The sequence below is a fragment of the Pristiophorus japonicus genome (assembly GCF_044704955.1).
Source record: "Pristiophorus japonicus isolate sPriJap1 chromosome 24 unlocalized genomic scaffold, sPriJap1.hap1 SUPER_24_unloc_2, whole genome shotgun sequence".
Taxonomy (NCBI): Eukaryota; Metazoa; Chordata; class Chondrichthyes; family Pristiophoridae; genus Pristiophorus; species Pristiophorus japonicus.
In genome coordinates, this window is record NW_027250649.1 from 2767033 (window position 1) to 2794287 (window position 27255).

Genomic DNA, 27255 nt, shown 5'->3' on the forward strand with positions numbered 1-27255 from the left:
CCGAGACAGTATCAGTCTTACACTTTGTATCAGTGTCTCTATAATACGGTCAGTAACAGTGCCACACTTTCACGTATTGCAGCAGGGAGAGAAACAGAGACATTATCAGACTTGCACCTCCAACAGTGTTTCCACATCACGCTATAACCAGTATCCGCTTTCACAACCAGTACAAGAGAGAGCGGATAGCAACAGAGGGATGGAAGAGGCCTGAGCGAGAGACAAGATAGTGTGGTGAGACACAGAAAGCCATGCACAGTATCAGCTCCAGACTGACCTCTGAAGTCCTGTTTTATGCTGAAAGTTCCCATTGGAGAGACAGAAGATGCAGTCTCTCCTCTCACTGATATTGTACCAGAGACAGACACATTATTAATGCCACACTGCAGGACAGTGTCAGAGTGAGAGAAACAATGTAACACATTTAACCCTCGCTCGCCCGTTGTCATCTCTTCAAACTTGCAGCTCAGGGCCGTTCGCTATTAATCTCAGTGACCGAGTGTTTTACTCTAATTAAACTGATCTCGGACTGTTCCTGTCAGATATTAACTCTTGCACGGTCCCAGCAAACACTCCCACTCCCTCATCCCTCCAATGTTGCTGCAGGATTGCTTTGTGAAGATGGGCTCATGGAGAGCAACAAGCTGCACGGAATGATTCCAAATTGAGCATCTCCAAGGGAAAAGGCTCCCAGCTTTAATCATTCTCCGTCCTTCCCCCCAGGCTCCGTTCCTTTGCTCAGATTCTGATAAAAGTAAACGGGGAAAAGTGCACTTTGATTTTTACAGATTGAATTTGTGATGTTTGTAGCACTCAAATCACTGACTCCACACGGTCTGGTGTTGTAGTAACTGCTGTGACCTTAGTCCTTTATTGTGTAACTCCAGAGTGCCTCCCAGGTGTGGTGGGCATTCTTTTATACTTTGTCTTGAAGGCACTTTCAGGTCTCCCACCTTCGTGCCCTCTGTGGCGCACCATTGTCCTTATACATTTAATGTACCTGGACAATGCACAACATTTCACCGCCCCCCCCCCCCCCACGCCAGTTCCAAAAACCATTGTTGGAAACCTCGGCCTTGTTCGTCCTGTTTGGTTTGTGAGTGTGAGTCCATGACCATCCACTTTCCCACCATGTGGAGATTATGCTTGCGATCCGGTGCAAGCATGTGGAATTTGCAGTCCTGACATGGGTGCTGAAGTACACGAGTATAACCTCCAACAGAAAACAGGTATACATAGACAATACATTTGTATGATAAGTTGTGCAGATGGTATGTCAAATGGTTGCAGGTGCACTGAACAGTTATTTAATCCCAGCTCCACGGGGTGAGGTACGGTGGCAGAGTACTGCCCCTTTTCGCCCGAGGTATGGGCTGCACTGAAACAGGGTATCACAACTGACGCATTGCCTCTGTTCTCAGTCGTCGCCTTGGTGGCTCATCGGCAGCCGCTGAATTCTTGCATGAATCACGTAAAATCGAAAATCACATTGGCCCCTTAGGCATGTTAGTCACGGATCCATTAGCCCTTTTACTTGTATCTCGTGGTATTAACTCTTTTCGTAAATCATTCATATCCATCATTTTAAACACAGTAACCATTCAGCATCAAAATATCACTTCTAATCCTAAATCACATCATCATACAAATCACATTACACATTTGGACTCGCTCTTGCCTGACAACATTTTTTTATGGACTCCGCCAACGGTGTAAGGCCATTTTAAGGCTCCGGGTGCATTTCCCTTTTAAGACGCCATCTTGTGATTCCCACGAGGCTTCCCTTTGGCGCCGCCATTTTAGTTGTACTGCTTGCCTTTGTTCTTTGCAGAGCTCTGCTGCTACCATCTTGAGCTCGCTGGCCTGCCATTTATCTCTCTAGTGTAGAAGGAATAACGAAGAAAGAAGGAAAGAAAACGGCCAAAACAATCCGATCTTGAATTTGGCACTTGGAATTCGATCCATGTGATTGCTGCCGTATCCTCTGCTGTGGTTCCTGCATTTGCTCTGGCTCCTGCACCCACCCGAGTAATCGCATTCTCCCGAGTCGTTCCGGCCGCCGCCGTAGCCTCCGCCGCCGCTGCAGTCTCCGCTCCTGCCGCTGTAACTGCCGCTGTGCCAGCAACTGCCGCCTCTCCTGTGGCCTCCGCTCCTGTCCCAGTAACTGCCGCCACTCTCCTGGCCTCCACCGTAGCCGTGACCACCGCGCGACTCTTTATCTGCGAGGGCCCCCACCGGACTTGTCGGCCATCGATGGACCTCCCATTTATTGTCCGCAGTGCATCGCCGGCTCGCACCTCAGCGATCGGCCCGCACTTGAAAAACTGCTCTTCCAGGGTCTGCTCGTCTGTGGAGGCTGAGGCTGCAGGATTGCTTTAGGTCAGGAGTTCTGACCTGCTGTCGTCTGTGTGGGGATTTAGACTGCCAATAAACTGCTTCTTTCTCCTCCAGCTCGGTCGGCGCTGCTCTTTGGGAAGCCGGGGGACAGCGGTCTGTGGAGGAATGAAGTCTTCCCAGCTCCAAAGGACCTTCCCCATCCATCTTCTGCCGAGAAGCGTCGGCCCACCGCCTGCAATCACTCACAAAGGTAAACCGTACGTCTCGCCCCGGTGAGATACCTGCACCTCCGCTCTGCCTTGGTGTAGATGCGCAGCTTCGCCGGGACTAGCTTGGGTCGTGCAGCTGGGTTGACCTACAGATTTTCAAAAGTTTCCTGACTCATCAACGACGAACCCGATCCAGTATCCACTTCCATACTCACGGGGGCTCCGTTAATCTTGACTTCCATAATCACTGGGGCTGAATCGTCGGTACACGTATACAGTCCAAACAACGCCTCGTATTCTTCTGCCTGCTCCTCGCTGGAAAATGGACCCTCTACCATCTCCTCAGCCACACGGTGAGTCAGGTGTCTTTTGCACAAACGCTGAATGTGGCCTTTCGTGTGGCAGGTTTTGCATGTGTACTCCAGAAATCTGCACTGGTGAGCCTCATGTCTTCCTCCGCAGCGCCAGCATGCTGCTGCTCGATTAGATCCCCTTGGCAGAATCGGAGTTTCAGGAGCCTGAGATCCGTGCTCTCTGCCCTGGGCAGAGCCACGTTCTGCAGTTTTGTCTGTGGTGGGTGCTATCCTGTGGATAGTATCTGTCGGGTTCGAGACTGTGTTGATCATCTGCTTGATGCTGCAAGTCGAGGTCATAAACGCCCGGCTGATGGTGATGGCTTGCTTCAGGGTGACTGTAGGTTCAGTGGCTGGCAGCCTGTGAGGAGCTCCTCATGGCCAATCCCCATGATAAAAACGTCTCGCAACGCGTCAACAAGGTGTGTGCCAAAATCACACGGTGCCGCGAGTCCCCTGAGGTATGCAGCATATTTGGTGACATCCTGGTCCTCAGGTCTGCAGTGGTGGTAGAATTTGTGCCGGGCCGTAAGGATGCTCTCCTTCGGTTTAAGTTGGTCACGAATGAGTGCGACCAGCTCCTAATATGACTTGTCCCTGGCGCTCTCGGGTGCCAGCAAATCCCTGATGAGATAGTAAACCTCATCGCCACAGCTGGAAAGTAATATCATCTTACACTTCTCTCTCAGTGCATCCGTGTTACCCATCAGGTCATTTGCTGTGAAGTAGTACTCCAGCCTTTCCCTAAAGTCCTCCCAATAATTTGCCACAGTAAAATCCTTTAAAGAGCCCAGAGTAGCCATGGTTGCGTGAAATTCGTCCGTATCCTTGTCGCCGAGATGTTCTGTATTGCCCAGGTACATTAAATGTATAAGTATAATGGTGCGCCACAGAGGGCGCTGTGGTGGGAGACCTGAAAGTACCTGCAAGCCAGAGTATAAAAGGCTGCCCACACACCTGGGAGGCATTCTGGAGTTACACAATAAAGGACTAAGGTCACAGCAGATACTATAACACCAGACCGTGTGGAGTCAGTGAATTGAGTGCGACATACATCACAGAATTAGTGCAGAGAGCTGCGCATGCACGGTTCAGCCCCGCCCACTGTGTCGATTTTAAGTGAGCAGAAGAGCAGATGCGCTCTCCCCTCCCCCAGCCCTGTCTGTGATCACCATTCACTCAGTGAGTTGAAGAAGATCGTTTAAACAGCCAGGAATGGAGACACCACGGCCCCGGCGTAAGACAGAGATAGGCAGCCTCCTTACAGCAGCGCAGCGCTTTGGGAGCGTGTCCGCAGATGGGCTCAGAGATCGGCATTGCGTCCGGGGGGAGTTCAGGGGGAGTCGAGGGCTGTGTGTAAGAGGCAGACTGGAGCAAGAACCTGTCTCAGTGTGTAGTGTGTGTGGGGGAAGGGAGAGGCCATTCTCGGGCTGTGTGTCGTCATTGTAAGGTAATAGAGAAAGTAAATCACCTCGCTCTTTCAAATCATTGCTGCTTTCTTTCCCCAAATCAGAAGTGAATGTTCCTGATTCACTTCCAATCTCACCGTGTCTGTTGTTCTTGGACAGTGAGCAGTGGAAACACAGCCTGACAGTGAGGATGTGGGGAGTTTCACAAAGTGCATCTATTGCAGGTACCAGGAGAGGAGTGTGGGGTATGATATTTTAAAGATGGGTTATATTGTTTCGGTGAGCTGAATTCTCCAGAACCGTGTTGCTGGTGATCGAGAGATACATTGTCGCTCCCTCAGATACATCATATTCTCTCCTGCATCCATATCCTAGAACTAATAATGTTCTTGTATTAGTATTCTCAGATCAAAATTCTTCAACCTGACTGAACAAATGTGATCTTTCATCTAACCGGAACACAAGGTACAGTGCAGGCAGTTCCTTCTCACACACAGTAAGTCGATTATCACTCGCAGAGCACAAAAACACAGAACTGGCCTCAATCGTATTGTCACAGGCAGCAGAAGCTGTCAGTCCCACAGTGATTCGAAGTGGCAGAGTTATATTGTGAATCTTACCGCCACATGGAGCAGCAGAATCAGATGCTGTTTCGCCATTGAAACAGATCACACTGACAGGTACATTAAACACCCACACTCACTTGCCAGAAACTGGCAGGTAGAGAATAAAAGACAATCATCTATCAGAAAAAATGTCAAACAGAAACTATAAACCACCCTCGCATATCAGAAGCTGATGGGTACAGAGCAAAAGCCATATTCACGTTTCAGAATCTGATGGATTCAGTATTTAACCCCCCGAACATACCAGAAGATGACAGGTGCAGAATAAAACCCACATTCCTGTACCATAGACTGACAGATACAGTATACAACACATACCCACATATTTGAAAGTGACAGTAACAGAATAAAATCCCCACTTACATATCAGAGAGTGACAGGTAAAGTGTAAATCCCATGGGCACATATCGGAAAATGAAAGGCAGTAAGTAAAATTGTTACTTGCATCGCAGAATCTGATAGGGGCAGAGTAAAACCCACACACACACATCAGAAAAATACATATAGAAGTCATAATCTTCACTCACATATCAGAGAAATACAGGTAAAAAATAAAATTGATTCTCACGTTCACATACCAGAGACGGGCAGATACAGAGTAAATTCCACACTCAGGAACTGACAGGTACTGTCTAAAACACACAATTAAGTAACAGGAACAAACAGGTACAGATAAAATCCCAGACTAACATAACATAAACTGAGAGGCACAGATTAAACTTCAACACACATATCAAAACAGATAGCAAAAGTTTCTAAACGTATATAAAAAGGAAGAGAGTGGCTGAAGTAAATGTTGGTCCCTTCGAGGATGAGACCGGGCAATTAGTAATGGGGAACATAGAAATGGCAGAAACTCTGAACAAATATTTTGTGTCCGTCTCTCATCATCATCGGCAGTCCCTCGGACTCGAGGAAGACTTGTTTCCACTCCCAAAGTGAGTTCTTTGATGGCTGAACAGTCCGATACGAGAGCCTCAGGCCCTGTTACAGGTGGAACAGATATTCGTCAAGTGAAGGGGTCGGTGGGCCTGGTTTGCCATGCGCTCCTTCCGCTGCCTGCACTCGACCTCTTCACGCTCTTTACATTGAGATTCGAAGAGCTCAACGCCCTCCCCGATACACTTTCTCTACCTTGGGAGGTCTTTGCGCAGGGTCACCCAGGTGTCAGTGGTGAAGTCACACTTTACCAGGGAGGCTTTGAGGATGTCCTTAACGTTTCCGCTTCCCACCTTTGACTCGTTTACCAAGATGGAGCTCCGCATAAAGCATTTGCTTCAGGAGTCTCGTATCTGGCATGCGAACTTTGTGGCCTGCCCAGCGAAGCTGATCGAGTGTGCTCAGTGCTTCAATACTGGGGATAGTAGCCTGGTCGAGGACACTGATGTTGGTGCACCTGTCCTCCCAGGGGATTTGCAGGATCTTGCGGAGACATCGTTGGTGATATATCTCCAGCGACTTGAGTTGCCTTCTATACATCGTCCATGCCTCAGATCCATACAGGAGGGCGGGTATTACTACAGCCCTGTAGACCATGAGCTTGGTGGTAGATTTGAGGGCCAGGTCTTCAAACACACTTTTCCTCAAATGGCCGAAGACTGCACTGCGCACTGGAGGCGATGTTGAATCTCCGCATCAATGTCTGCCTTTGTTGATGAGGCTCCCGAGATATAGGAAATGATCCACGTGGTCGAGGGCCGCGCTGTGTATCTTGATGATTGGAGGACAGTGCTGTGCCGCGGTGACAGGCTGGTGGAAGACCATTGTCTTACGGATGTTAAGTTTAAGGCCGATGCTTTCATATGCCTCAGTGAATACATTGATTATATCCTGGAGTTCAGCCTCAATATGTGCGCAGACGCAGGCGTCGTCCATATAGTGCAGATCACGACAGAGGTTGGGGTGATCTTGGACCTGGCCTGGAGGCGGCATAGGTTAAGTAGCTTCCCACTGGTTCTGTAGTTTATTTCCACTCCAGCGGGGAGCTTGTTGATTGTGAGGTGCAGCATAGCGGCGAACACGTCTTTATGGTAGAGGACAGTAACATTATTCCAATGGATAGTCAAGGGGCTATAGGAAGGGAGGAACTTACCGCAATCACAATCACTAAGGAGGTGTTAATTCAGTAAGATAATGGGACTAAAGGCAATAAATCCCCTGGACCGAATGGCTTGCATTCTAGGGTCTTAAGAGAAGTAACGGCACGGATAGTGGATGCATTGGTTGTAATTTACCTAAATTCCCTGGATTCTGGTGATGTCCCAGCAGATTGGAAAACTGCAAACGTGACGCCCTATTTAAAAAAGGAGTCAGGCAAAAACCAGGAAACTATAGACGAGTTAGCCTAACATCTGTGGTTGGGAAAATGTTGGAGTCCATTATTAAAGAAGCAATTTGGAAAATCAAAATTCGGTCAGGCAGAGTCAGCATGGATTTATGAAAGAGGAAGTCATGTTTGACAAATTTGCTGGAACTCTTTGAGGATGTAACGAACAGGGTGGATAAAGGAGAACCAGTGGATGTGGTATATTTGGACTTCCAGAAGGCATTTGACAAGGTGCCACGTAATATAAGTGCCACATAAGATAACATTCACTGGGTTGGGGATAATATATTAGCATGGATAGAGGATTGGCTAACTAACAGAGAAGAGAGAGTTCGGATAAATGGTCCATTCTCTGGTTGGCAACGAGTAACAGTGGGGTGCCACAGGGATCAGTGCTGGGACCCCAACTATTTACAATCTATATGAACGATTTGGAAGAAGGGACTGAGTGTAACCAAGTTTGCTGACGAACAAAAGGTGGGAGGAAAAGCAATATATGAGGAGGCCACAAAAAATCTGCAAAAGAACATAGACCGGTTAAGTAAGTGGGCAAAATTTGACAGATCGAGTAAAATGTTGGAAAATGTGAGCTCGTGCACTTTGACAGAAAAAAAATCAAAGAGGAATTTATTACTTAAATGCAGAAAGATTGCAAAGTGCTGCAGTACAGCGGGACTTGGGTGTACTTGTGCATGAAACACAAAAGTATAGTATGCAGGTACAGCAAGTGATCAGGTGGCCAATGGAATCTTGGCCTTTATTGCAAAGAGGATGAAGTATAAAAGCAGGGAAGTCTTATTACAGCTATACAAGGTATTGGTGCGGCCACACCTGGAATACTGCGTGCCGTTTTGGTTTCCATATTTATGACATGACATACTTGCTTTGGAGGCAATTCCGAGAACTTTCACTCAGTTGATTCCACCAGTAATGTTAGAGTAGGGTCACCACCTGTAATGTAGAGTAGATTCACCACCAGTAATGTTAGAGTAGGGTCACTACCAGTAATGTTAGAGTAGGATCACCACCAGTAATGTTAGAGTAGGGTCACCACCAGTAATGTTAGAGTAGTGTCACCACCAGTAATGTTAGAGGAGTAGGGTCACCACCAGTAATGTTATAGTAGGGTCACCACCAGTAATGTTAGAGTAGTGTCACCACCAGTAATGTTAGAGTAGGATCACCACCAGTAATGTGACAGTAGGGTCACCACTAGTAATGTTAGGGTAGGATCAACTCCAGTAATGTTAGAGTAGGGTCACCACGAGTGATGTTAGAGTAGGATCACCATTAGTAATGTTAGAGTAGGGTGACCACCAGTAATGTTAGGGTAGGATCAACACCAGTAATGTTAGAGTAGTGTCACCACCAGTAATGTTAGGGTAGGATCAACACCAGTAATATTAGAGTAGTGTCACCACCAGTAATGTTAGAGTAGGGTCACCACCAGCAATGTTAGAGTAGTGTCACCACCAGTAATGTTAGAGTAGGGTCACCACCAGTAATGTTAGGATAGGATCAACACCAATAATGTTAGAGTAGGATCACCATCAGTAATGTTAGGATAGGATCAACACCAGTAATGTTGGAGTAGGGTCACCACCAGTAATGTTAGGGTAGGATCAACACCAGTAATGTTAGAGTAGTGTCACCACCAGTAATGTTAGAGTAGGGTCTCCACCAGTAATGTTAGAGTACGGTCACCGCAAGTAACGTTAGAGTAGGGTCACCACCAGTAATGTTAGAGTAGGGTCAATACAAGTAATGTTAGAGTAGGGTCACCACCAGTAATGTTAGAGTAGGGCCACCACCAGTAATGTTAGAGTAGGATCACCACCATTAATGTGAGAGCATTGTCCTTCCACAGTACACAACCGATTTTAATTATGTATTCGTTGATTTGAGTTTGTAACGAATTATTTTCAGGCTCCAACAACCTAATGCAATACACGGGGGAGGGGTGGGGGTTCTTCCCATCAGGGTTTATGGCTCGTACACAAATTGCACCCTCTGCGATTACTTTCCGTTCATTGATTTTAACAGTAGCAGTTTCATGAACTGAGCTGTTCAATGTCCCCATTGCACTGAAGCGGTACTTTTCCACTTGTTTGCTAAGTGACTGTAACTAACGCCAATGCTTGTGTAACCGGATTTTGTCACTGGGACGGACAATGTTCTATAAAGGGAGAGCATTGATGGAGCTCAGATACACTCCAGTTGGAATCGTAACGCCGCACAAAATCCACTCAAGTCTTCAAAAGAATGGTGCGGCCAACAATTGTACAGATAAGGGACATTTACTACCATATTCTCGCAGCCTTTGGCATTCCCGGTAAGTCAATAATGTCATGTTGCCTTGTACCTGTTGACTATCTCACTCGAAATGAACATGTAACAGATTCCGAGAATGTCCTAATTGCAGTCATTTATTCGTTGGGATCAGCTGGTGAATTTCAGCGGGAATCCTACCAGTCAGCGGGGCCCGTGAAGCGCCGTTGTGCTCGGAAAGTCATTTCCATCGGCCCCTCAGCATTCCCGCCCTATACCGATGGAGGATGACGCTGATTCCCCGTCCCCTCCAACAGTATAGAGTTCACGAGAGAACGCTTTGATCAGTGCTGATACTCGTCATCCCATTTGCACCTTTGTTCTCTGTTTGCATTAAGTTGATAATTCCTCGAACTGCAACAACCTGCTTCCAACACGGGACCTTGAAAGGTATTTTGAGAAATAATTACAGCTCAGGGAGATGCATCAGCTCAGGTCGGCAGCGTTTGGCTTTTTTACTCAGCTGAATGTTTTATTTCAGTATTCCATTCATTGCCGTGAATTATATTTAATTCTTAACTGAATTATGCAGGAACGACGGCGGATTTCCAGTCGCTCTTTGTTGAATGTTTTAATTAAAATGTCCTCACTCCTCGCCTACATTAGCGATAAAGTAGGGACAGATCTGAACATTGCCCCACAATATGCTGTGAGATTTACCTGGGTGATTTCGTTACTGACAGCTTGTCCCTCTTTCTTACAGCGAACCTACTGACAATCATGATTCTCCTCAGGGGAAATTGCGGCCTTTGCAAATGTGTCTCTGTGTACATGGTCGCCATGGCAACAGCAGATTTACTGGTGATGATCATCAATATATTAGTGAACCGCATTTTACGTTATCATTTCCCACATTCATTCCTGTCCTACACTGTCGTTTGTAAGATGGTTATATACTTGCAATGTGTAGCCTTGTATTGGTCGGTGTGGTTTACAGTCTCGTTCACATTTGACCGATTTGTATCGATATGCTGCGAGAAGTTTAAAGCAAAGTATTGCACAGTCAGAACTGCGGCCGCGGTTATAACATCTTTCTCTGTCGTGATCAGTTTAAAGAGCCTCCTTTTCTGGTTTGGATATGGACCTGAGAGAATAATTAACAATGTTCAGTGGGGTTGCAGCACAAGAGTGAACTTTTTTTCATCGCCTCTAGGTGTAGTGTTGACCTGGATGCAAAATGCTTGTTTTAATTGGCTTGCATTTGCTCTGATATTACTGTTTAATTGTTTGATAGTTAGGCGTATTTTAGTGGCCAGTAGAGCCCGCAGGGTACTCCGGGGTCATGGCAATGAGAATCAGAGCGATCCAGAGATGAAGAACCGAAGGAGATCCATCATTTTATTGTTCACTATATCAGGCAGTTTTGTACTGTTGTGGCTGACAACTATTGTTACTGGTTTAAATACCAAATTGAAAACCACCGTGCATTACCGAGGCGATTTTTCCGCCCCTTCTTATATTGCCGCTGAAACTGGTTTTATGCTCATGTATTTGAGTTCATGTACAAATACATGTATTTATGCAGCTACACAAACTAAATTCAGGACAGAGATGAAGGAGGTGATGAAAATTCCTGGGACATTTATTGTTAAAAAAATAAAAAGTCAAAGCAATGTTTCCTGTCAAAACTAGAGTTCCATTACAGCCCGTGTCCAATTTTTAATAGCCGGCTTTCTATTAGGACGGAAATGGATCTTTGTGGTGAAAATTAACAAGTATCAAGAAATATTTATCTACTTTTTGCCGTGTGTTTGATGTCTACTGTTTTCACAGGGTGATCATTAGCGTGTCCCATAAAAACAGCGCTCGTCCTGCTCCACTTTGAAGGAGAACAATCATAACGAGCTTGTACTGCATGTACTGAAATGAGACACGACATTTAAATTGTCAGATAAAGCTTAATTTAGTGTAGGAACAATGACGGGTTTTACAATTATGTTTATTTTAAATTCTTAAATCTTAGTGTGGCTGTTGCAGGCACTGGTCGCCCCATCAGACTCTGCCCCCCATTGTCTTTTGGACCAATAGAACGGGTCCCTGTTTCCTGATCAGTGTCAAACGATGGAGACAGTAGGAACTTGACTCGTCATTGTGACATTGGAGGCAGACGCTAGCCAGAACTATAGATAAAACATTGAATAAAGAGAATTATAGACTGTCTAGCAGAAAGGACTTATTTAGAACAACCTTGATGGGGAAGCCAACAGTTAGGTTCTGCAGCTCGGGAGGTAGAGCTACGAAGGGAAAGAACAACCCTGGAAGCTCACCAATGAGGAATTAATTGGGAAGTGGCATAGCTTGGGCATATTGCCAATGGCCATTAGGGGCGATTGTAAGGGGGGGAAAAGTACACTTGAGTAAGAAGCATTAGGGAATTAGAAGATTCTGAGGAACCGGGAGTTCCTCTGTCTTACGCTATGGATTGTAATATTGACCGATTATGTAAAACTCGCTTATGTATGCAAAGCACGCTTATACATTCGCTTACATTGGGTTAATCAGAGGGATGCAGCAATACCTGATGATTAATGAACCATCAGAAGTAGCCAACTTTGCATTGACCCTCAGCACAGAAAATAGAAGATGAAAACATACACTCAGTACTGAAACACAAGGGCAGTGGAGAATCAAAATCCTAGAAAGATGCCATACCCTGGGAAGCAAGATCAATCAACACATCAAGAGAAACTGAAGCAAAGTTGAAGCCATTCTCGAAGAGAAACATGTGATGCGAGATGGACCGGTGGGGGAGAACCACTCAGAGCCAGTCTGAGCCGTAGCCCAATCGGTTTTGTAGGAGGGTTGCACATATCGAAAAATCGTATAACTATGCTTGTCGAACTCTTGTACTACGAGGTGTTCAGCAGAACATTTCCGGAGCATATTAGAATAATAAAACCAGTGAATCAGAAGCTTTCGTTTGTTTGATTCCGTGGTCATTATACGTAGGGTGAGGGCGAAGTGGCGATTGCCTATATCAGGGAAGTCCGCCTTAAGGAAGAGAAGTCTTCCTTTTACCACAACAATTGGCGCTGCGAGCTGGTTGCAGACTCTCTGAACTTAATAATGTGGCAGCTAGCAATGGCAGTGAGTGTGTATTTTTACCAGCTGCAGCTGTAGCATTGACGGGGAAGGAGATTATCTGTACAAAGAACTAGAAGGGGGTTGTCTGTCGGACAAATGTACAGCGAACCACGGATGCAAGAAAACCTAGTTAGGGGATAGTTGCATTGGCTGAAAAATAAGAAATACAACCGAAAGTGGGGGGGGGCAGGATATTTAGAAAAAAACTGGTCAGTGGGAAACAATGAAGACCAATAGGGTCTCTGAGATATGGACCAAAAGGGTCCCCAAAATAAATGCTAGCAGGAAAGACGAAAAAATTAAACGTAAACACTTTAATTGTGGAGGAATCAGATTAGGGAGGCAAGCAGTATTGTTAGCATGGCAGGACGTTAGAGGGGTCCAAGGGCTTCGAATCAGTACAGGAAATCTGGTAGAGCGGTAAACGCACCTAGACGAAAAATGGCATGCCTTAAATTCCTGGAAAGAGACATAGGATAAGCTGTATTGAATGAAATTTTACTGTGAATGTCTGACGTTATGAACGTGTTTGCGTAGAAGCTTTCTTGACTGTTGATTAAGTTGGTGGAAGAAACATAATATAAGCTGTATTAAGTTCACAAAGGACAGCTTGATTTTAGCAAAAGCTAAAGCTGCAAAAATGAATGCCTAGTTGGGGAAAAAATTGTTTGCGTTGTCTTATATAGTTTAAATTAACAAATTCGTGGAGACACAGCCCTCTGTGTAAAATATTTGTTAGATACAAAAACTTATTTGAAGAAAGGAGATTTAAATGGAAAAATACGTAACTTACTGGATACTAGTTGATACTGGCTGTGAAAAAGACTTTGTTTTAATTGGAGGATAATTAACCAATGAAAGCTGAACTTTCATAATGGTCAAAGTAAAATTTTGGCTTTGTTTCAAAATGTGATTATTGGAAAAGAGATAGAAGACACTCTATGTTGATAATGATTTTAAATTACGAGAAAGTTTCACTGCAGTAAAGGAGATTTAAATTTCGGGTTTGAAATCCTTTTAAAAATGGACGGTACTTATCGAGGAAAACATAGAAACATAGAAAATAGTTGCAGGAGTAGGCCATTCGGCCCTTCGAGCCTGCATCACCATTCAATGTGACCATGGCTGATACTTACCTCAGTACCCCTTTCCCGCTTTCTCTCCATACCCTTTGATCTCTTTAGCCATATGGGCCATATCTAACTCCCTCTTGAATATATCAAATGAACTGGCATCAACGACTCTCTGCGGAAGGAATTCCACAGGTTAACAACTCTCTGAGTGAAGAAGTTCCTCCTCATCTCAGTCCTAAATGGCCTAACCCTTATGCTAAGACTGTGTCCCCTGGTTCTATACTTCCTCAACATCGGGAACATTCTTCCCGCATCGAACCTGCCCGTCCCGTCAGAATCTTATACATTTCTATGAGATCCCCTCGCATCCTTCTAAACTCCAGTGCATAAAGGCCCAGTTGATCCAGTCTCTCCTCATATGTCAGTCCTGCCATCCCTGGAATCAGTCTGGTGAACATTCGCTGCACTCCCTCAATAGCAAGATCATCCTTCCTCGGATAAGGAGACCAAAACTGAACACAATATTCCAGGTGAGGCCTCACCAAGGCCCTGTACAATTGCAGTAAGACCACCCTGCTCCTCGATTCAAATCCCCAAGCTAAGAAGGCCAACATGGCATTTGCCTTCTTCACCGCCTGCTGCACCAGCATACAAACTCGCAATGATTAATGAACCATGACACCCAGGTCTCGTTGCACCTCCCCTTTTCCTAATCTGCCACCATTCAGATAATACTCTGCCCTCGTGTTTTTGCCACCAATGTGGAGAACCTCACATATATCCACATTATACTGCATCTGCCATGCATTTACCCACTCACCGAACCTGTCCAAATAAATCTAGAGCCTCTTAGCATGCTCCTCAGAGCTCACACCACCACCCAGTTTAGTGTCATCTGCAAACTTGGAGATATTACACTCAATTCCGTCATCCAACATTAATGTGTAATGTAAAGAGCTGGGGTCCGAGCACTGAGCCCTGTGGCACTCCACTCGTCACTGCTTCCCATTCCAAAAAGAACCCGTTTATCCCGACTCTCTGATTCCTGTCTGCCCACCAATTCTCTATCCACGCCAGTACATTACCCCCAATACCATATGCTTTGATTTTGCACACCAATCTCCAATGTTGGACTTTGTCAAATGCCTTTTGAAAGTCCAAATACAGCACATTCACTGGTTCTCCCGTGTCCACTCTACTAGTTACATCCTCAAAAAAATCCAGAAGATTTGTCAAGCATGATTTCCCTTTCACAAATCCATGCTGACTTGGACCGATCCTGTCACCGCTCTCCAAATGTGCTGCTATTTCATCCTTAATAACTGACTCTAACATTTTCCCCACTACTGATATCAGACTAACTGCTCTATAATTACCCGTTTTCTCTCTCCCTTTTTTTTTAAAGTGGTGTTACATTTACTATCTTCCAGTCCATAGGAACTGATCCTGAGTCGATGGACCGTTGGAAAATGATCACGAATGCATCCACTAGTTCGAGGGCCAGCTCCTTAAGTACTCTGGGATGCAGACAATCAGGCCCCGCGAATGTATCGGCCTTCAATCCCATCAACTTCCCCAACAGAATTTCCTGCCTAATAAGGATATTCGTCAGTTTCACCTTCTCACTAGACCCTCGCTCCCCTAGTACATCCGGAAGGTCATTAGTGTCTTCCTTCGTGAACTCAGAACCAAAGTATTTCTTCAATTCGTCTGCCATTTCTTTGTTCCCCATTATTAATTCACCTGATCCCGACTGCAAGGGGCCTACGTTCGTCTTCACTAATCTTTTTCTCTTCACATATCTATAGAAGCTTTTCCAGTCAGTTTTTATGTTCCCGGCAAACTACCTCTCGTACTCTATTTTCCCCCTACTAATTAAACCCTTTTTCCTCCTCTGCTGAATTTAAATTTCTCCCAGTCCTCAGGTTTGCTGTGTTTTCTAGCCAATTTATATGCCTCTTCCTTGGATCTAACACTATCCTTAATTTCCCTTGTTAGCCACGGTTGAGCTATTTTCCCTTTTTTATTTTTACTCCAGACAATGATGTACAACTGTTGAAGTTCATCCATGTGATCGAAACATGTTTGCCATTGCCTATCCACCGTCAGCTCTTTAAGTAATATTTGCCAGTCAATTCTAGCCAATTCGCACCTCATGCCGTCGAAGTTAGCTTTCCTTAAGTTTAGGACACTAGTTTCTGAATTAACTGTGTCACTCTCCATCTTAATAAAGAATTCTACCATATTATGGTCACTCTTCCCCAAGGGACCTCGCACAACAACAGTGCTAATTTGTCCCTTCTCGTTACACGTCACCCAGTCTAGGATGGCCAGCTCTCTCGTAGAGTCCCCGACATATTGGTCAAGAAAACATTCTCTAATACACTTCAGGAAATCCTCCTTCACCGCATTGCTGCCAGTTTGGTTAGCCCAATCTACATGTAAATTAAAGTCGCCCATGGTGCAGCACGTAATCGGGAAGGCGAATGGAATGTTGGTCTTCATTGCGAGAGGGATGGAGTACAAAAGCAGGGAGGTCCTGCTGCAACTGTACAGGGTATTGGTGAGGCCGCACCTGCAGTACTGCGTGCAGTTTAGGTCACCTTACTTAAGGAAGGGTATACTAGATTTGGAGGGAGTACTGAGACGATTCACTCGTCTGATTCCGGAGATGAGGAGGTTACCTTATGATGATAGATTGAGGAGACTGAGTCTTTACTCGTTGCAGTTCAGAAGGATGAGGGGTGATATTTTAGAAACATTTAAAATAATGAAAGGGATAGACAAGATTGAGGCAGAAAGGTTGTTTCCTCAGGTCGGGTTGACTCGAACTAGGGTGCACAGCCTCAATATACGGGGGAGCCAATTAAGAACCGAGTTGAAAAGGAATTTCTTCTCCCAGAGGGTTGTGAATCTGTGGAATTCTCTGCCCAATGTTGCAGTTGAGGCTAGCTCATTGAATGTATTCAAATCACAGGCAGATAGATTTTTAACCAATAAGGGAATTAAGGGTTATGGGGAGCGGGCGGGTAAGTGGAGCTGATTCCACGGCCAGATCAGCAATGATCTTGTTGAATGGCGGAACAGGCTCGAGGGGCTAGATGGCCTTCTCCTGTTCCTAATTCTTATGTTCTTATGTTCTTGTGTTCTTATAACTGCTGTACCTTTAGTGCACACAGCCGTTATTTCTTGTTTGATGCTGTCCCCAACCTCTCTTCTACTATTTGGTGGCCTGTACACAACTCCCACCAGCGTTTTCTGCCAGTTGATATTCCGCAGCTCTACCCATAACGATTCCACATCATCCAAGCCAAAGTCTTTCCTTACGATTGCATTAATTTCCTCTTTAACCAGCAACGCCACCCCTCCTCCTTTTCCTCTCTGTCTATCCTTCCTAAATGCTGAATATCCCTGGATGTTGAGTTCCCAGCCTTGGTCACCCTGGAGCCATGTTTCCTTGATGCCAATCATACCCGTTAACTGCTATCTGCATAGTTAATTCGTCCACGTTATTCCGAATACTCCTCGCATGTCGGCACAAAGCCTTCACGCTTGTCTTTTTAACATACTTTGACACTTTAGAATTCTGCTGTAATGTGGCCCTTTTTGTTTTTTTCCTTGGGTTTCCATGCCCTCCACTTTTACTCTTCGCCTTTCTATTTTTTGCTTCGGTCTCCATTTTAGTCCCCTCTGTCTCCCTGCATAGGTTCCCACCCCCCCTGCCATATTAGTTTAAATCGCAAATAGCACAAAAAAAACTGCCCGGCGGACATTGGTTCCAGCCCTGCCCAGGTGCAGACCGTTCGGTTTGTATTGGTCCCACCTCCCCCAGAACCGGTTCCAATGTCCCAGGAATTTGAATCCCTCGCTGCTGCACCACTGCTCAAGCCATGTATTCATCTGAGCTATCCTGCGATTCCTACTCTGACTAGCACGTGGCATTGGTAGCAATCCTGAGATTACTACTTTTGAGGTCCTACTTTTTTATATTTAACTTCTAGCTCCTTAAATTCATCTCGTAGGACCTCATCCCGTTTTTTACCTATATCTTTGGTAGCTATGTGTACCACGACAACTGGCTGTTCGCCCTCCCTTTTCAGAATGTCCTGCACTCCTTGTGCCCTTGACCTCCTTGACCCTTTCACCAGGGAGGCAACAGGGAAACGCCTATCTATTCCCCTTACAATCGAATCCCGATCACTATTGCTCTCCCACACTTTTTCCTGCCCTCTTGTGCAGCTGAGCCAGCCACGGTGCCATGCTGTCCCCTGATGAGTCATCCCCGCCAACAGTACTCAAAGCGGTGTATCTGTTTTGCTGGGCGACGACAGCAGGGGACCGCTGCACCACCTTCCTTGCACCGCTCCTCCTGTTGGTCTTCCATTCCCTATCTAGCTGTGGTCTCTTTACTTGCGATAAGACCAACTCACTAAAAGTGCTATTCACATCATTCTCAGCAACATGCATGCTCCAGAGTGAATCCACCCGCAGCTCCATTTCCGCAACGTGGTTCGTCACACCGGAGGCGTCCCTGATTTCGCACACAGTACAGGAGGAGGATAACACGTGTCCGAGCTCTCCTGCCATCACTTAACCCCTAGATTAACTTAATTTGGCAACAACAATGCTGATGGTTACTTACTGAAATAGAAAAGAAAAGGAAAGCTACTTACCAATCACCAGTCAATCACTTACCCCCTTGGCTGTGACGTCACCTTTCGTTTTCTTTCTACTTCTGCTTTGCCTTCTCAACCCGCAGCAGCTGCACAAGCCTTTTATAGGCCTGCCTCAGCGATCTCCCGCCTTTCCAATGCACTCCCCGAACTGCCGCCGCGTTGGGTCTTTTATCGGCCTGCCTCAGCGATCTCCCCCCTCTCCAACGCACATGTACGCTGATGATACCAAGCTCTTCCACACAACCACTTCTCTCGACACCTCCAAGTTCTCTAAATTGGCAGACTGCTGGTCCGACATCCAGTACTGGATGAGCAGCAAATTTCTCTAATTAAATATTGGGAAGGCCGACAACATTCCCTTTGTTCCCACCACAAACTGTTCACGAACCATCAGTTCTCTCCCTCTCCCGTGCTTCTGTCTGTGACTGCACCAGACAGTTCGCAATCGAGGTATCCTATTAGAACGTGAAATGATCTTCAGGCCACATATCTGCGGCATAAACTCCATAACATTGCCCGTAGCCACCGCTGCCTCAGCTCCTCTGCTGCTGAAATACTCATCCATGCCTATGTTAGCTCTAGTTTGTACAGTTCCAACACACTCCTGGCTGACCTCCTACATTCTACCCGATTCAAATTTGAGGTCGTTCAAAACTCGCCAGTGCATGTCCAATCTCGCACGAAATCCCACTGACCCATCACCCCTGTGCTCGTTAACCTACTTTGATCCCGGTTCAACAGTACCTCGATTTCAAAATTCTCATTCTGTGTACAAATCCCTCCATGGCCTCGTCCCTCCCTATCTCTGTAATCTGCTTTAACTTCGCAACCCCCCCAAGATGTCTGTGCTCCTCAAATTCAATCCTCTTGTGCATCCCTGATTACAACTGCTCAACCATTGGTGGCCGTGCCTTCAGATGTCCGAGCCCTGAGCTCTGGAACAGCCTCCCTAAATCCTCACCGCCTCTCTACCTCCCTTTCTTCCTTGAAGAAAGTGCTTATAACCTACCTCTGACCAAGCTTTTGGTTATCTGCCGTAATTTGCACTTATCTGGTTCGGTGCCAAATATATTTGTTTCGTCTTAGAATACTCCTGTGTAGCGCCTCGGGAAGGTTTCCACCGTTAAAGGCACTATATAAGTACAAATTATTGTTGTTGTTGAAATAATATTCCAATTTTTGAATCAATTAAGTGGTTTGAGAAAAACTGAATACGGGAAATGATTTTAGCAACTCTTATGAGGCTGTATTGTTCAGATACATAAATTACTGACAGATTTGGCCATTTGCAAAGTCCAGTCGGAAATATTATCTCCTCACATCTTCGCCATTATTTCATGCAACTCACCACCTAACAACTCTATGGAGCAGCGTCACCACACGGACTGCAGCGGTTCATCGTGTAAAAAGCACAGGACGTCCCATCTCTTGTATTTGATTCAGAGTTACTTCATCCGTCTTTCTCCGCAGATGTTCACTATATTCTGTATCCATGGTAACTACACCCTCCCCGCCCCCACCCACCACATACCACACACTCATATTTAATTATATTAATCTTATATACTCATGTGATTTAATTTCCAGCTAAGACTGTATAGTCTAAACACAGTTTAACGGGAATGCAGTTAATTATTTCTACACCAGCCGCCTTATCTTGCTCATGATATCTCTTCAGTGCAGATGTTTCTTTTGCATATGTATTCTCTCTCTCACACTCTGTCTGACTCTATTTCTTTACAAATGAACAAATGGAGCTCTTTGCGTATATCAAGTTGGAAAAATTGATATGTGTCACACTATCCTGCACATCAATGGAATCTGAATCAAACACTTCTGAGCATATCTTACATTGTTGGTGGATTGCGCTGGAAGCTCAGGTACATATAATGTCCCACATCCGCTGGGATGTACTTTCGACCAGTCTTTCTCACCAGAGAAACAGATTCCCCATATTGTTATATGTTGGATTAATATTAAAGATGGATTCTGCTAATTCAGAGCTTAGACCTTACCACGGAGCCTTTCTGAAGCTGAATCTCGGCAGGTATCTCCTGGGCTGGACTGCAGCCTCTATTGTCACTTGTACTGTATCTTTGCTGTGGTCTGGAGATCTACATCCACAACTCCCTCTGAGGTTTGCTTCATTATTAGAGGCGTCAAAACCGAGGTGAAGAATATGGCCCTTGTGCCATTGTGTACTTTGGAATGTATATTTTTCCTAGGATCACAGAAGAAGGTGCAAGATAAGTTTGTTTGTTTTATGATCACATCGGAACTTCTCCCCCTTGAGGTTATTGTTGGAGTTTGTCCAGATGGGGGGGGGGGCGGGGTTGCACTGTGCAAGGCACCAATGTAAAGACCTGAGACTTCCAGCCAAGAAGTCAGTTGATCAGATTAAATGTTCATCTGGTGGAATATAAACATAACTGTTGCAACTTGGTTGAGTTGAAACATACCAACTCCCCTATTATCGTGGTGTTTGACAGTAGTTTGTCCAAAGGTCTTTACTCATAGCCTCCAGTCTGCGAATACAATTTGAGAACTCTGAGCCATTTCGTGCCCACACCTTGTATCCGCTCCCCTTTCCTGTCCACGGACCCAAATCCCGCACTTTTTCTCAGCCTCGGTTGTTCCCTTTAGCTTTCACTGCATTTCGGTCAGGCTTCATTCTCACCGCTCGCCAAACATCTCCCAATTTAGGATTGACCATTCATGACTTATTTTCAATTCGTTAACTGTTCATTTCTTACTCTGTCACTGAACTGCTACTTTGAGCAATTATCCATAACTCATTCTCACACTGTCCATTTATTCATTCATTTAAATGGCCAGTAGTTTACTCGGATTTCCGGTGGATTTCTACACCACTTTCTACGAGGTTGCAGTGGCAGAAGGATAACAGCTCCGAGGAAATTTCCAGAGTCTATTTGTACATTCTATAAACTTTGTGAAGTCGTTTATTTTCGCGTATTTACCCCACACTCACAGATATTTAACATTGCAATTGTATGTTAAAATCCTGTTCTGCTAGACAATTCTAGCAGCGGTAAAGAGTTCAGTTCCAGTCCCCAGATCCTGCAGTAAAGTTCATTTCACACCAAATCCTGTGTAACTGGCTCCCTTGCTGTAACCTGACGGCTGATTCCCTGTTACTGAGTGTTTCCATTTTACAGCTAATGTTGTGACGATTGTGATCCTGTCCCGGGGAAAGAGCGGTCTCTCCAGATGTATCACTCGCTACCTGGTGACCATGGCAGCGGCGGATCTACTGGTCATTATCACTGATGTGATACTTGTTCGGATTAATGATTACTATTTCCCGACTACCTTCCTGCTCATCACATCTGTGTGTTCTTTCCTCATAGCGCTGATGCGCACAGTCACCGATATTTCTGTGTGGTTTACAAACGCTTTCACTTTCGATCGTTTTGTTACCATTTGTTGCCAGAAGCTGAGGACTAAATATTGCACCGAGAAAACTGCATCCCTGGTTATAGGAACCGTGTGCCTGCTGTTCTGTATCAAAAACATGGCCTGGTTCTTTACTTTTGAACCCTACATTACAATCGACAATGTACCCTGGGGCTGGCATGAAAAACCCGAGTATTACACTGTAACTGCTTGGGTAGCATTTGGCTGGATTAACCGCAGTTTAACTCCACTGCTCCCAATATTCCTGATATTGCTGCTCAATGCTCTGACTGTAGGATACAATTTGGCGGCCAGCAGAGTCCGCACGAGGCTGATGGGCAGCAAGAATGATGTGAATCACAATGATCCGGAGATGGAGAACCGAAGGAAATCCATCATCTTACTCTTTGCTATATCCGGTAACTTCATACTGCTCTGGATGACGTATGTGATATATTTCTGATTAATGCGAATTACAAAGCACTATTATTCTACAGGTTTCAATGACCCGATGTATATTGCAGACTTTACAGCTACATGCTGCTGCTTTTGAGCTGCTGTACAAACACGTGTATTTATGCAGTAACCCAGACTAAATTCAGAGATGAGCTGAAAAATGTGTTGAAGTATCCTCTGAGAATATTATTTAATTTAGTTCAGGAAAGAAAAGTTCAGAGCAATTCCCAACATTAGATCTGCATTACATCACATATCGTATCCTGAGATATATTTTACCTGAACCTCAGCAGGCTGCAACTCAGGCCCAGGCTTCTTCAGACATAACACTGGGCAATATCTGACAAGGCCTGCGGTTTCCTATGTAAGTGTCTGTGAACAAGGTAGAAGAGCATTATGTAGATAGTGGGTTATAATAGCGGTAGCAGTTTAATTGGATTAAATCATGCTTATGGACACAAAGAGATACAAGTCCCAGCATTGAGGGTTAGGATGTTGTGACCATGGAATGTTTATTGCCGGATGAACATCAGAACATGTGGGTTATCCCAGGGAAGTGTAAGAGAAGAATACGCCTTTCGATTTAATAGTTGAAGAATATCAGGAAGTGAATGATAACTGTGTTGGTTTTTGTGTGTGGAAATGCCTGGAGAATAATAAACAGATCATTATATCAATCAGCTTGTATTGTCTTTGAAATTTTACATTCTCCAGTTCACGAACAGCTTCTCCATCAACTGCGGCTCTGTGGAATTTATTGGAACTGAAGTGATGTTGATTGCGGACGTGAGTCCATTGTCCTGGTGTCTGTGAACGGTGGTGTTTCCAGCAGCGAGTCCCCTTTCCCGCTGTCTATGTACAATGGTGTTTGCAGAGTAACAACACCACTGGCAATGAGAACCAGTAGCACGGTGTGTGGACAGCTGCAGACTCTTCTCAGGAAGAAATGACCCAGGTGGCCATTGCCTGCTGTCAGATATCTGTGACCACAGGTCAGATTGGGCACTGTGACGGCAATGTGATTCTAACCTTGTGAGCATAGTGTCGCTTTCATCGAGCTCTCCTTCACCAAAAATATACTGAGGCTCACTTTCTGCAGGAAAACCCCGCCATTGTCCTAACTCATTCGCTGCATATCCGGTATCAGGGTCCAGTGATCCAGACGCAGCTGAAGTGTGTGTTAATGTGAGGCTCAGTGTGTGAGGGACCAGCCTCAGGGTCCAGTGATCCAGACCCAGCTGAAGTCTGTGTGAATGTGAGGCTCAGTGTGTGAGGGACCAGCCTCAGGGTCAAGTGATCCAGTTACAGCTGAAGTGTGTGTGAATGTAAGGGTTCAGTGTGTGAGGGACCTGCCACAGGGTCCAGTGATCCAGACCCAGCTGAAGTGTGTGTGACTGTGAGGCTCAGTGTGTGAGGGACCAGCCTCAGGGTCCAGTCATCCAGACCCAGATGAAGAGTGTGTGAAAGTGAGGCTCAGTGTGTGAGGAACCACGCTCAGGATCCAGTGATCCAGACCCAGCTGAAGTGTGTGTGAACGTGAGGCTCAGTGTGTGAGGGACCAGCTTCAGGGTCCAGTGATCCAGACCCAGCTGTGGGCAACGCAGTTTAGGAAGAATATGAAGGCCTTTTAGAGGGTGCAGGAAAGATTTACGAATGACTCCAGGGATGAGGGACTTCCGTTACCTGGACAGACTGAAGAAGCTGGGATTGCAAAGGAAATAGAGTATAAAAGCAGAGAAGTCCTGCTACAACTGTACAGGGTATTGATGAGGCCACACCTGGCGTACTGCGTGCAGTTTTGGTCTCTGTATTTAAGGAAGGATATACTTGCATTGGAGGCAGTTCAGAGAAGGTTCACGAGGTTGATTCCTGAGGTGAGGTGATTGACTTATGAAGAAAGGTTTGAGTAGTTTGGGCCTATACACATTGGAGTTAAGAAGAATCAGAGGTGATCTTATTGAAACATAAAAGATACTGAGGGGGCTTGACAAGGTGCATGCAGAGAGGATGTTCCCACTCATAGGGGAAACTAAAACCAGAGTAAGGGGTCGCCCATTTTAAACTGAGATGAGGAGGAATTTCTTCTCAGAGGGTTGTAAATCAGAAGAATTCTCTGTCCCAGAGAGCTGTGGAAGAAGGGACATTGAATATACTTAAGGCGGAGATAGACAGATTTTTGAGCGATTATGGAAGTAAAGGTTTATGCGGTGTGGGCAGCGAGTGGAGCTGAGTCCATGATCAGTTCAGCCATGATCTTATTGAATGGTGGAGCAGGCTCGAGGGGCTGTATGGCCTACTCCTGCTCCTATTTCTTATGTTCTAATGTTCTTCTTTCACTTTACTTTACAGAAGTTCACTTTACAGTGTGTTAAACGGGGAGGATTTGTCCACCAGAGGCTCAAACCAAACATCACATTCAGATCTGATGCAGTCACTCTGTACATCTGGACCTGAAAGTCTTCGGCCTTTGACCATGGAAGCAAAAAACACTGTTCACAGCGGGGAGAAACTGTACACGTGCTCTGTGTGTGGGCAAGGCTTCAGCCGATCATTCAACCTGGAGGGACACAAGCGCAGTCACACTGGAGAAAAACTGTGTAAATGTGGGGACTGTGGGAAACGATTCAACTACCCGTCCCAGCTGGAAAGACATCGGCAAGGTCACACCGGGGAGAGGCCGTTCACCTCTCTGAGTGTGGGAAGGGGTTCACTCAGTTATCCCACCTGCTGATACACCAGCGAGTTCACACTGGGGAGAGGCAGTTCACCGCTCTGAGTGTGGGAATAGATTCACTCAGTTATCCCACCTGCTGATACACCAGCGAGTTCACACTGGGGAGAGGCCGTTCACCGCTCTGAGTGTGGGAAGGGATTCACTCAGTTATCCCACCTGCTGATACACCAGCGAGTTCACACTGGGGAGAGACTGTTCACCTCTGTGAGTGTGGGAAGGGATTCACTCAGTTATCCCACCTGCTGATACACCAACGAGTTCACACTGGGGAGAGGCCGTTCACCTCTCTGAGTGTGGGAGAGATTCACTCAGTCATTGGAGTCAGGCAGAGAATTCCGCAGGTTCACAATTCTCTGAGTGAGTTATGTACTCTGAAAGGTGAGGGTATTTAATGACAGCTTTCCAGGCCCCTGTTTATTTTACGACCTTCTCTCTGATCCAATTATCTCTCAGTTCGGAAGACCTTGGCTGAATTGTGAAATGAAGCGAATGTTTCTCAAATGTTGGTATTACTGCAGTACTGATGTACACCAGCAGCTGGTTATATTATACTGTAAAACAATACAGACCTTTGCCCAGCTCACCCGCCCCATTTCCTGGCTGTCAGTGGTCTGCAAATGGCTGCAAGGGAAGGTTAAACACTCTGGGGCGAATTCTCACTTTTACCTCCCACAACTCGGGTGTTTGGGGATCAGCTCCAGTTTTACAGCCCACGCGGAGGATATGTGAACATTCAGCCCTTTAAACCGAAGGTTTACAAACTCCGGGTCTCTGTGAAGAGAGATAGTTTGTGTATTTCCCATCACCAATGGTGCGTGGTGCTGATACCTGAGCATTGTGCTCACTTTCAGAGCACAACTCATTGCTGCTTTTTAACACAAAGCAGCGGGGCAGTGATGAGCAAGTGCGGGGATGGAGCTTCTGTCTGCGTTTACTTTTTATTAAAGTCTTCAGACATTTTATATTTGTATCGGTTTATTTACAGTCTCACTGGGATTTGCAATGTGTCATTTGACATTACATTTTCTAACTCCCGACCTCTGACCTCTGCTCCTGACCCTATCCGAGCGGGGTCAAGTTATTGTGAGGTCACGGATGATGTGGGCAGAAAGATACCCAGATACGGAGAGAGAGAGAGAGAGACATAGAGTGAAAGAGAGAGAGAGAGAGGGAGAGAGAGAGACGGAGAGAGACATAGAGTGAGTGAGAGAAGGGCAGTGGGATGAGTTTGGGATTGATACAGGACTACGGGGAGAGAGCGGGACAGTGGGATTAGTTTGGAGATTGACACAGGACTATGGGGAGAGAGCGGGGCAGTGGGATTAGATAAGGATTGGTACAGGGCTATGGGGAGAGAGCGGGGCAGTGGGATTAGATTGAAGATTGATACAGGGCTATGGGGAGAGAGCGGGTCAGTGGGATTAGTTTGGGGATTGATACAGGGCTATGGCGAGAGAGCTGGGCAGTGGGATTAGTTTGGGGATTGATACAGGACTATGGGGAGAGAGCGGGGCAGTGGGATTAGTTTGGGGATTGATACAGGACTATGGGGAGAGCGGGGCAGTGGGATTAGTTTGGGGATTGAAACAGAGCTATGGGTAGACAGCGGGGCAGTGGGATTAGTGTGGGATTGACACAGGGCTATGGAGAGAGAGCGGGGCAGTGGGATTAGTTTGGGATTGATACAGGACGATGGAGAGAGAGCGGGGCAGTGGGATTAGTTTGGGATTGATACAGGGCTATGGGGAGAGAGCGGGGCAGTGGGATTAGTTTGGGGATTAATACAGGCTATGGGGAGATAGCGGGGCAGTGGGATTAGTTTGCATGAGATTGAGCTATCCATTTGACATGAGATGTGTGGTGACCATTTTACACCAGGACACGTGTCACGGGAGAGAGAGAGAGAGAGTGAGAGAAGAGAGAGAGAGACAAGAGAGTGAGAGTGACAGAAATCGACAGGGAGAGAGGCACAGAGAGAGAGAGAAAGAGACAGACATATAGAAAGAGACATAGGGAGCGAGACAGATAGAGGCAGAGAGAGAGAGAGAGAGAGAGAGAAAGAAAGACAAAAGAGACTGAGAGTGAGAGTCAGAGAGAGAGAAAAAGATAGAGACAGATTGACAGAGAGATAGAGAAAGATAGAGCAAGGCAGAAACAGGGAGAGAGACACAAAGAAACAAAGAGAGAGAGTGACAGAGAGAGAGAGAGAAAGATAGAGAGAGATACAGAG

General features: G+C 45.8%; 1 protein-coding gene across 5 annotated transcripts; it reads left to right on the plus strand.

Annotated features, from left to right (window-relative positions):
• The first annotated feature begins 1826 nt into the window (after nt 1-1826).
• Nucleotides 1827-25987, plus strand: LOC139241229 (probable G-protein coupled receptor 139). Of its 5 annotated transcripts, none has more exons than XR_011588826.1 (3): nt 1827-2899; nt 10292-10389; nt 24641-25987. XR_011588826.1 is itself a non-coding variant. In XM_070869887.1 (2 exons), the coding sequence occupies exons 1-2, from the start codon at nt 2869-2871 to the stop codon at nt 22296-22298; spliced, it is 732 nt and encodes a 243-aa protein (XP_070725988.1). In that variant the 5' UTR covers nt 1827-2868; the 3' UTR covers nt 22299-22968. The 5 variants fall into 5 exon arrangements, 2 of the variants coding, with proteins under 2 accessions (XP_070725988.1, XP_070725987.1); XR_011588827.1 differs by lacking the exon at nt 24641-25987 and adding an exon at nt 12157-12532; XR_011588825.1 differs by lacking the exon at nt 10292-10389.
• The last annotated feature ends 1268 nt before the right edge of the window (nt 25988-27255 follow it).

Excerpts from the sequence above, each read along its gene's own strand:
- LOC139241229 (XM_070869886.1), top strand. The coding sequence starts at position 2,869 with ATGGACCCTCTACCATCTCCTCAGCCACACG. Across the intron at positions 2,900-10,291 it reads ACCATCTCCTCAGCCACACG|CGAACCTACTGACAATCATG; the intron begins GTGAGTCAGGTG and ends TCTTTCTTACAG.